Consider the following 12,064-nt stretch of genomic DNA (forward strand, 5'->3'; position numbering starts at 1 on the left):
GTTATTTAGTAAAGCGAATCAATATTGGCTGTGCAGTTTTCAATTGTTACGATAGGAATGGAGCAATATATATATGTTTGGTTTGTTTTATAGGTTAAATAAAATTTTTCAACATATTTTATCAATATATTTTAATTGTATCAAACATTGGCATTTATTTTATTTTCTTCTATTTCTGTTGTATGTATTAAAACCTGTTAAAAATCAAAAGTATTTTTGAACTCACAAAAGAACCCTGAGATAAAATTTAAACATTTGATTTAAAGTTGGCATCTGTAATAAAGGTCATTAAGGTATATGAATGGAATACTATTTAAATGAATTAATTGTCTTTAATCATATATCAGACGTATTTTCCTAAAATATATTTTCAAAAGAGCGTTATCTAGAAAACTTTGATAAGGTCTTTGTTGCCAACTTGCACATTTTTTTATCATAAAACGTATTTTCCAAAACGCAGTTTAAAAACATCTTTATCTACAAAACTAAACCATTTAGGTTAAAGGCTAATTAAATTTTTAAAAGGGCCGATGCAGAGATATAATATATAAAAACGGAATGCTCAAATTGATCGTACATAGTTTTATTGTGGTTTTATGTAGTGCCAGTCAAATAAGATGACTAATAAAAATTCAGTATTTTTATTTTTGTGCGTATTAATATGGAAGGAAAATGCCGTTGAAGGAAATAAGAATTTACCAGGTAATAAATACATAAGTTTGATTTAAAATTGAATTAATATAAATTTTATGATACTGGATAGTTTTACATGGATATTCATGGATTTTTACTTTATCTATTGTTTTAGTGACTTTTGTTTGTAAATTTTATAACAGAATCGAAGACCTAGACCACATTTTCTTTGTCTGATTTGTATTGATTCATTTCAGATAGAACTGATACTGACGATTGTTTATGATCAGAACGACGAGAATACAAAACCACAGCAGCCTTTTGTTTGTATTTTATGCTTTTCCTTAATATGTATACCTAATCTATCCAAAATCTATCTTGTATTGTTTATTTTATTTAATTACTTATCGGATGGCATATTATATACACATCTTAAAAATGACAACATAAAGAAGTAAAAAATAACAATATATAACACAAAATTGCACCAACGAGAACGTCATATAATCACAAACAGAAATCTTCAGGTTCTATATAATAACGAGCTCCATTGTAGTCCACAAGAAATCCTTCGTAAGCCCTGACCTCCACTGCATGTGTGTCTTGCAACACCAGAGTGGCACACGGGAGAGGGTAGCTTACCGCACGTGTTTAAGAAGTCTGTACATTTATCATTTGCCATTTCTCTCTTGTTTTCCTATTACTGAGGATCGTGATTTCCTCCAATACCCCTAACAATGTTTCTCCATTTCTATCTCCGGCTGATTTGAGCGCTTCCCAGAATGAGTAACCCGCTGAATAGTGAATTTGGTCGGACCCCCGAGAACCACGTGATCAAAAAACTGTAGAATTCGCTACAGATAGGTTGTGAATAACCTTTTATTAATGGCAAGTTGGTTAAGAATGAAAACGTTCGTCCGATGAGCTGTCCAAGGTGTGCGCAGCATTCTTCTCCAACATCACATCTCAAAGGCATTAATTTTTTGGCGTCTTTGTACCCAAAGGGTCCAAGTTTCTGCTCAGTATAGAAATATTGAAAATACAAGTGCATTCGTCTCGTCCTGAGTTTTTGAGAGATAGATATGTCTTTCCAAACTTTAGTTAAGCGACTCATTTTTTGCCATACCAATGGGTCTCCGGATTTTTTCTTCGCAGTTGCCATTGTTAGTTATAGATCCGAGATAGCTGTTAAGCTGTCTTCCTTTGAAGAGATATCTCTATGAATGGTAAGAAGTATGGCGTATTGCCAGAAGAATGGTATTGGCGATTTTTTCGTTGTATTTAACACGCAGATTATTATTGTTCGGTATCGTCACATCCATTAGTGTTGTCTGTCTCGTTAGTTTTTTAACTAATATAAGATCCGGTCTATTATGTCAGTAAAGTTTATAGTTTATAGTTAAAATTATATATATATATATATATATATATATATATATATATATATATATATATAAAATATATTATATATATCTGTGGCGCACCCAGGGGGGGTTTTGGGGGTTAAACCCCCCCCCCAGGGCATATAAAGTAAACAATATATAAAGAATAGTAGAAAAATGTAACTTGTCTTTCACACACAATACAAAAAATCCAAAACGCTGATTGAATAATTAAATTACCACTTTAAATATGTAGAACACAATAATTATTGTATAAATACGCAATAATTAATAATATTTTTCATTATATTTAGATATAGATACTAATATTAGGCTTATAAAAAATTAGGCAGAACGAGTCTGTTGCGAGTAGCATGCGCCTACAGGACTGTATCTGCGGCGGTCTTGTGGACTATCACGGGTTGTGTTCCTCTGCATGTGTTAGAGCAGTAGAAAAGAAAAGAGACATCTCTATGGGAGAAGAAAGCATTTGACAACAGCTATAAAAAAAAGAAAGGGAAAGATCAATGGAAAAATGTCAAGAAGAGTGGAACAACAAGGAAGATGTTGCTCAGTGGACAAAGATGCTGATCCCGAGCCTAAGGGACTGGGTAGATTGTCTGTTTTAGGGCGTATCTTCATAGGTTCAGAAAGACAGATGCAGATAAATGCCTATACTGTGGTATATACTATACTGGACTATACCTGAGTGTAATAGATGTACAGTGGAGAGAAACAGAATGTATAAAGAAATAGGTATGAACCCTGTGACTGTAAGAGATGATCGTAAAGATGACGGGAAATACGGAGGGATGGAATAGTGTTCACAATTACATCCAAGCAGTCATTAAAAAGAAAGAAGAAGAAGAGAAATACCAACCGGGCTAATGACAGAGATAAGATCTAATTACTATTTTAATGGGAATAAGTCGCAATTGAAGGTTAAAATAAGCGTATTGACGTTTGAATTTTTGATCTTTGATCTTGCACTGATAACTTGTTTATACTCCAACAATTAATATAAAAAAGAATAGCGGTTGGTACAGAAGTACATCTAGCCTTCATCGACCTAGAAAAGGCGTATTATACAGTTCCAAGACTTAAATTGTGGCAAGCTTAACAACAAATCGACATTAGTCCATACCTTTTAGGAATAATCACAGAAGTATACAGTGATAACACTACTTACCTAAAAATCGGATATAGACTATCAGAGCCAATAAAAGAAACTAAAGGATTAAAACAAGGATGCAGTATGTCACCCTTACTGTTTAATTTATATATTGATTCAGCCCTCCAAAATTGGAAAAACCACTGCCAGGGAATGGGAATCCCCATAGGAAATGACGTACTGTTCTCCCTAAACTTTGCGGATGACCAAGTCATCCTAGCTCAAGATTCTTATGATCTAGAATTTATGATAAAGTGTCTATAGAGAGAATATTTAAAATGGGGGTTACAAGTCAGCATGAAGAAAACAGAATATTTACTTAATTATCAGTTCAGATGCAAGGTTTGAAGTGTTGATAGACGAGGTCGTGGAAATCAAACAAGTGAAAAAATTTAAATATTTAGATCCACTCATTGCTAAGAACGGCTTGAGAGAAACCGAAATTAAACACGAAGTAATCAGGGACGTAAAATTGTAGGATGTCTGAACTCCTTATGGTGGGATCACCACATTTCCAAAAGGAACAAAAAAGAATAGGGCAAACCATGGTTGAATCAGTTCTTTGTTCTATGACTCTGAAGTATGGACAATTAATGCAGACCTGAAGAGAAGATTGTTGACAGTTGAAATGGATTATTTGAGAAGAAGTGCTAGAATATCAAGGCAGGAAAGGAAGACTAACGAATCTATAAGAAATAACATGAATGCTACAGAAACGGTCATTGACAGAATAGAAAGAAGAGGTTCAAAATGGTTTGGACATCAATTGAGAATGTCTGACAAACGTTGGCCCCAAAAACTTCACAAATCGAAGCCCCCTGGAAGAAAAAAAAGAGGTAGACCTCGACGCTCTTGAAATGAAGGAATTAGAAGAGCGATGGAATCGACAGGTTTGGAGGAGGAGCATGCCTTGCACCGGGAGGATTCCCGGAGGAGAACGCGAATACGGCGATAGCCGTCTTCAAAATGTATTGTATTTACAAGTTCGATTAATGTCAAACGTCAATAACCTTATTTTAACCTTCAATTTTAGCTTATTCCCATTAAAATAGTAATTACTTTAAAATGCCACAAGAAAATAGCTTCAGAACAATAGATAAGATCTAGATAAGAGAAGGGAGTGTTCCAAAAATGTCGTCAGCCTTACAGTGGCCATCCCACTTTCGGAGTACGGTACGTGCGACAGTCAACTGCGCATAAGTAAGAGAGGGTGGTTTTAGTTGGTAGGCAGGATAGTAGATACCTGAATCTTTGGAACTGCTATCTTTAGTACTTTAAATTAAACTAAAACCCAAATTGTAGGGACTCAACATGGAGGTAGCATAAAAAAATTTCAAAACCCCCCCCCTAAGACAAATTCTGGGTGCGCCACTGTATATATATATATATATAAAATATATATTATATATATATATATATATATATATATATATATATATATATATAATTGAATGCTAGAATATATAAATTTTTCAAATAAAAGGCAGACATCGAGCACAGTTCATTTATAAAAATCTTGCCCAAGTACTTTCGCTCTCAGAGTATCTTCAGGGGCATTTCGTCAAAATATTTTGGCTATGGATTGGGCACGATATAATTGGATAGGACTTCAGTGATCACAATTTGTAACAGCGCACCTAGTTTCTTACATGAGTTTATTTTTGGTAGCGGTGGTCTGCTAAGTGGATTTGTCGTATTTAACTCTTGTACTGCACGTGCCATTTCACTTATCAGGCTATCGTGCAATTCGTTGTTGTCCTGCTTTGTATTAACAGGTTGAGTTTCTTGAATGAAAAGAGGAATCAGAAATCTGCTCATTAGGGATTGGATCTACAACTAGCTCTTGGTTATGAGTCTCTCGTTTGACTTCTCTTCTGATGGTATCGCATCTTGTCTCTAAGATAAGATTATTTCTTATAATTACCCGGTATTGATCTGCTCTTCTCTGTTCAGATACTTGAATTTTTAGGTACTCCCTGCAAAATTCGGCATACAGATGTTGCTGATAGCCGATCGTTTCTCGACCGAGGTTCGTCACCTTGTAATAGAAGCGCAAAATGTTTTCGTTTATAAACAGTCCATTTCATGCGCTGCCTCGGTCGTCCCGCTTGAGTGAGCTTCGGCTGATGTTCCAGCGCAGCACCTTCAGCGAGTGGAGCTCTTGTTATTGTTTGGCTCCCTTGTAGTTGTTGTTGGGCTGCAGCTGATTTATGACAGGGGCCCGCCTTCTCATCACCCTGCCACCGACGTCCCGCATGCTGTCACGTCTAGCGCCGGCACCAGACGTGCTCTGGCGATCCCCAGGTATCGACCATAAACATAAATCATTATTCACCATTTTCATGTTTACGCATTTTATACCAACTACCAGATGTCTGTTTTTGTTCCACGCCAAGTATACCTGCTACATTTCCCAATCGCAGGGAACCGCGCCTGATAACAGAGCTGACAAGGACTCTCACGGGTTGATTTACCAATTTTTTATCTACAGAATGGTCACATCAGATATATAATACTATACTGATACTATAAATCAATATATATATATATATATATATATATATATATATATATATATATATATATATATATATATATATATATATATATATAGATTTATAGTATCGGCAATCGGTCAGGAAATAAAACTCTATTTGTTCAGTCTCAATATTTCGTCACGATTTTGTGACTTCTTCAGGAGAAAACTGTAAATTTATTAGAATAATTAATGATTATATGTAAACAAAATGAATATTTTAATACTTACAACTATAAGAATGAAAATTTAAATTTTTTTGGCATATCTAAATAAATCACATATTTGTTTGATTTTATTTAGGAGTTATGGTAACCGCAATATTTTATAGAGTGAATTCCCGTTGTACAATTTCCAGCGAGTAGGTTAAAATAAACAATTACTATGACAGTATTATTCATTTTATAAAGTGGAAAGATGGAATTAATAGAATTGAGAAAGAATCAGGAACACGATAAATTGATCTATAAAATTAAAACTGACTACATACCATCAATTACATTTTATAGATCAATTTATCGTGTTCCTGATTCTTTCTCAATTTTATTAATTCCATCTTTCCACTTTATAAAATGAATAATACTGTCATAGTAATTGTTTATTTTAACCTACTCGCTGAAAATTGTACAACGGGAATTCACTCTATAAAATATTGCGGTTACCATAACTCCTAAATAAAATCAAACAAATATGTCATTTATTTAGATACCTATGCCAAAAAAATTTAAATTTTCATTCTTATAGTTGTAAGTATTAAAATATTCATTTTGTTTACATATAATCATTAATTATTCTAATAAATTTACAGTTTTCTCCTGAAGAAGTCACAAAATCGTGACGAAATATTGAGACTGAACAAATAGAGTTTTATTTCCTGACCGATTGCTGATACATACTATAAATCAATATTTAAAAAAACAGTACGGTCGAAAAAATAATTTGAAAAGTATATATATATATATATATATATATATATATATATATATATATATATATACTGATACACAGATGTAAATAGCGGATGGGACCATTTATGTAGAAATAATACAATATTTTAACTGAGAACAAATATAAAATTATTTAAAATGGTACTGTAAGTAATAACCTAATGTCTACTTTCAGGTAATCTAATAACTTTTGGTGACAGTCAGTACTTTATTGCAGATACTTTTCATGTAAGTTACATATTATAATAAAAACTAAAAAAAAATGCAAACCTTTATTTGTGGATGAAGGTAGTATTATTTTTCTTACTTTTTTAGGGTTGTTGGTGGGAGGCATGGGCACATTGTAAATCTCTTAACATGGATCTCGTCGGTATTGAATCAGAACAAGAAAATAACTTTCTTTACCAAAAGATGAAGGAGCGCTGTAAGTATCCTGAATTTGACCCACAACACAAATCGAAATGAAAAAATAATTTGTATCTGCGGTTTTATTACCAAATAACATCTACGACTAGGACAGTAATGCAAGAGGGGTACATATTTTGTGGGCATCACTATTTTTAGTAGTGTAAGTGGGAATAAGGTCTAACCTAACATTTTATCATTTATTTCGAATAGTATTGATTTTGGTAAAAAATTGTGTCTATAAAACATAAAATAAAATTAGATCGGCTTCAAGATAGACATGTTGTAAAATTCCAATCTTACCAATCTTCCAATACAACTCCTTTCTGGAGGGGATACAAAAGCTCGTCTGATCAAAAGCTATTTGAGACTTGTTCAGGATCTGTTCGAGATCTGTTCAAGACCTTTCAATGTGAATAATGATTTAAAGAGAAAACTTATAACTAACGCAAACACATTCAAAGTAAGTTAAGACAATTAAAAAAAGGCAAATAATACAGGAAAATTTATTTAATCCCATTATCAAACACTTGAATATTGAAATGGGACTAGATTCTTGTCATCAGCCTCTGATCAAGTCCCAAATAGCTTTTGATCAGACGAGCAGCTGAAACCCCACCAGGAAAAGCGTCAAAAATTACCAGAATGAACCTTAGATTTTTTTATTGAGATTTACATTGGAAAAGAGCCAATTTTGTGCCAGATTCCGTGATTTATAATTACTCCGCTAGCAAAATCGCAGGTATGAATAATTTTTTGTTCAAATCCTTAATTCTTAGACTTTGGACTTATGTACCAATACCATAATTATATTGGGTATCAGAGCATTTACATATAGATAATTGCGATGTAACTATCTCTGTAAGATGGGCAGGCCACGTGGTACGGAGTGATGACGACAGACTGATTAGCAATGTGTTTTGGGAAAGACCAGATGGTAGAAGATCGACAGGAAGGCCTAGAAAAAGGTGGAAAGACGCAGTCAGGGAAGACCTGGAGAAGATGGAAGTAAGGCCATGGGAAATAATAGCACAGGATCGGAATCAATGGAAGGCAATAGTAAACGCGGCAAAAACTCACGAAGAGTTGTAAAAGCCAATGATGATGATAAACTATCTCCCTCTCTCTCTCTCTCTCTCTCTCTCTCTCTATATATATATATATATATATATATATATATATATATATATATATATATATCTTCTTCTTCAGCCTTAAGTAATCCAACTTTGGACATAGGCCTCCCCCAAATCAATCCAGAGTCTTCTATTTTGTGCCACTTGCTTCCAGTTGTGTCCTCCGATCTTCTTAATATCATCAGCCCATCTCATTTGTGGTCTTCCCCTGCTTCTCTTTCCTAACCATGGCCTCCACTGTTGTATTTCGTGGTTCCATCTCTTATCCTTCAGTCGGGCATTTTGTCCTGCGAAGCTCTATTTTAATTTGACAGCATGTTCTCCTGCGTATTTTACTTTCGTTTTGCTTCTAATCCATTTGTTTGTTTTTTGTCTATAAGTCTCACCCCGAGCATTGATCTTTCCATCGTTCTTTGTGCTTTTACTATTTTATCCATATTGGACTTGGTGAGTGTCCACGTCTGTGAACCATACGTGAGTATAGGGAGGATACACTGATCGTAAATTCTGGTTTTCAAATACTATTTTAGTGCTTTTCAAGATCCAACTCAGTTTTCCAAATCCTGCCCACGCTAACCTTATTCTTCTGGTAATTTCGGCAGTTTGATTTTCTTTGTTAATTTTCATTATCTGTCCCAGGTAGATGTATTCGCTTACTGTTTCTAAATTTATGTCGTTCAATGTTATTTCTGGAATGTTCGGTGTATTTGTCATTATTTTTGTTTTTTCCAAATTCATTTTAAGACCTACTTTTTCCGAAGCTTGAAATAGTTGCGTCATCATGGTCTGTAGTTCTTCGAAACTTGTAGCGAATATTACAATGTCATCAGCGTATCTTAAATGACCCAGTTTTCTTCCATTAACATTTACTCCCTTATCTGCCCAGTTAATGTCTTTGAACACGTCTTCAAGTCCAAGTGTGAATAGCTTTGGTGAGATAACATCTCCCTGGCGAACTCCTGTGTTGATTGGTATAGCTTTGGTTTTCTTGTATTTTCATTGTAGCTTTCTTGTAAATATTGTGTATGAGCATTCTGTATCGGGAGTCTATCCTGCAGTTGTTCATAGCTCTCTCTATTGCCCAAAGTTCTATGGAGTCGAATGCCTTTTCATAATCAACGAAGCCAATATATAAGTTCAAGTGATATTCATTGGCTTTCTCTATTAGAGTTCTGACTGTAAGAAAATGATCCGCTGTACTGTAACCTTTTCGGAATCCTGCCTGCTCTACCGGTTGATAGCTATCGAGCTTCGACGTTAACCTGTTAGTTATTACTCTCATAAACAGTTTGTACATTTGGGACAGCAGGGAGATTGGCCTATAGTTCTTGAGATCTCCCCTGTCTCCCTTTTTGAAGAGAAGTATTGTCAAACTTTCATTCCAATCATCTGGTACTTCTCCTCTGTGAAGACATTCGTTGAAAAGTGTTTTCAATTCTTCGAGAATAATTTCATTCCCCTCCTTCAACATTTCTACAAGTATTCCATCTGAACCTGGAGCCTTATTGTTCTTTATCTTCATCTCTCTTTCGCTTCTAGCTATGATATCAACATCATCTGCAAAGACCAATATTTGTACACTTTTTGTTATTATTATTCCTCTGGAGTTGACTTTTGACTCTCTAATTATTTTCTCTAATGTGATGTTGAATACAATACAGTATAGGGCATCTCCCTGTCGTAGGCCCGTTCTCACATGGATTGTATCTGTTAGTGGGTTTTGAATTTGAATTTTGCTTTGTACTTTAAATGTTTCTTTTACTATATCAATGAGTTGAGTTGGAATATTAAATTCTTTTAGTGCATGGATCAGAAATTCTCGATGGATGCTATCATAGACACTCTCAAAATCAATGAAAAGATGATGTGTGTCTATATTAAATTCACTGGTCTTTTGCAAGATTTGCTTCAAGACGAAGATCTTATCTATTGTGGACTTCTGCCTGCAGAAACCACATTGATATCCCCCAACTATTTGTTTCGCATATGGTCTCAATCGGTCATACACAATCTTTGACAATATTTTATATGCCACAGTTAGTAGCGTTATTGCCCTTGAACATTTCTGGTGTTATCATAACTGCACTTCATGCCTGACGACTATTCTGCTATTACAGTCTCGCTTATGAAGTTTTTGTTGGAATAAAGGACTGAAACCTGTATCCTCCGAGGAAATGAAGCGTAGGAGAGATACATGAAACCGACCTTAAAGTAGTAGACTATAAATCAGATCTATACACTTCCCGAACTGCGTGTATTAAGTCTATATTTTTATTTTCAGATGGTAATGGACCCGAATATGGGTTTTGGACTTCGGGAGCCAAAGAGCAGAATAGGTGGGTATGGAAAAATACAGGGCGTCCAATCACCTACTACAACTGGTATCCCAACCAACCAGACAACACGGGAAGCCGTATAGAAATGATATATAATGGGTTAACCGGACTTCGCTGGAAAGCTTTGTATGAACATTATATAGGCTTACGTGCAGTTTGCGAAATAGGTTTGTGATTTGAATTGTTAAACCGGTTGTTTAAATCGTAGGTGCAGCTTGTAATGTTACTAATTACATCTCTACATTGTAACACATTGATAATAAATATAAATTGACTTTTTTTTTAAGTATATTTTTATTGTACAAACAATTTTACGTCTACAAAAATAGTTATACTAACAAAATTAATAGATCCAATATTATAAGAAAATAACAAGATTGTTTCGATTATTTTAAAAGGTTTTTTCATCGAACGAAATAAAAAATGTCCCCCATATTCTTAATTAATTGTGCACCACTGAGGTAAAAAATAATCCTGAGCTTCTTTTCCACAGAACTTTTTCAATCTTTGCAAATTACCAAATTTTTGCGCCGAAATTGATATTTGACCTGAAGCAAAAAAAAATTATATTGAAACTAAACCGTCTGTGAATACAACTTTATCTGAGTAAGATATTTCAGGAAGAAGAAATTGATTGTTACTCTCCAAATTTTTGATAAAGGTAGGTTTTCTATCGATTACAACTGCTCCGTTCCATGCCCAATTATATGTGTCTTTATACTCGATTAACCTAGGATGTTCGTTTGAAACTTTTAATTGTCTTATTGATTGAATTGGAAAGTTATTGTCTTCTGAAATATGTTCCACTATAAAGGGTGAAGGTTTGTGCCTGGAAGATTGAACGAGATCGCATAATTCCTTCACTGCTTCAATTCTGGCTTTCTGATTAATGATTCCCATATTCTTATCATTCTCCATATAAGAATGAGCTCTAATAGGAAAAGTTACTCTAATAGAATCAAACCTTTTTTGATGGTGAACAAGATTATGCAAATAGCAGAAAACGGTTTAATTCTTGTTTTGCCCACCGCAGGAGTCACAAAACAATTCCAGTTCTCTTATGTTCGAATCACAATAGTTATATACGAAATGATTCAGTAGAGAAGCAACATCATCACTACCTTTTTTAGCAATGGTTTCTGGGTACACATAAAAGATACTTCTTGAGTCAGAGAGCGTACGTTGAACATATAAATGGACAGCTGCCACTTGTAGTATAGATCATTACTAGGAATTTTGGGAATTGGAAAATTTTTACCAAAGTCTATACAGATTGACTCTTTTACGTTGGATTTACGACTTAAAAGCTTTGATTGCTTTTTAATTGAATAAAATGATTTTGCTTTACGTAAATGAAGATCATGTAAGGTGGTCAGTTGTTTAATTTTAGTTGTTATGTCTTCCTTAGTTTGATCAATTTTTTGGTTTTCATTTAAAAACATGTGTACAGGTTTTTCATTACCTGGTTGTTTTTCTTGCTTGAAACATTTTATTTTAGCTAGGTATTCATCATATATG

At 34.1% G+C, this 12,064-nt stretch overlaps 2 protein-coding genes across 2 annotated transcripts in view; one reads left to right on the top strand and one right to left on the bottom strand.

The window, feature by feature from the left end:
- Positions 1 to 12,064, bottom strand: part of LOC140441661 (C-type lectin mosGCTL-7-like) — a 48,061-nt gene that overhangs the window by 17,224 nt on the left and 18,773 nt on the right. The window lies entirely within an intron of this gene.
- On the top strand, positions 520 to 10,823 carry LOC140441662 (C-type lectin mosGCTL-7-like). Its single transcript, XM_072532530.1, has 4 exons — positions 520 to 702; positions 6,845 to 6,897; positions 6,985 to 7,093; positions 10,492 to 10,823. Exons 1-4 carry the CDS (start codon positions 618 to 620, stop codon positions 10,719 to 10,721), a joined length of 477 nt encoding a protein of 158 aa, XP_072388631.1. The 5' UTR covers positions 520 to 617; the 3' UTR covers positions 10,722 to 10,823.

This window comes from Diabrotica undecimpunctata, chromosome 5, assembly GCF_040954645.1.
Source record: "Diabrotica undecimpunctata isolate CICGRU chromosome 5, icDiaUnde3, whole genome shotgun sequence".
NCBI classification, from domain to species: Eukaryota; Metazoa; Arthropoda; class Insecta; order Coleoptera; family Chrysomelidae; genus Diabrotica; species Diabrotica undecimpunctata.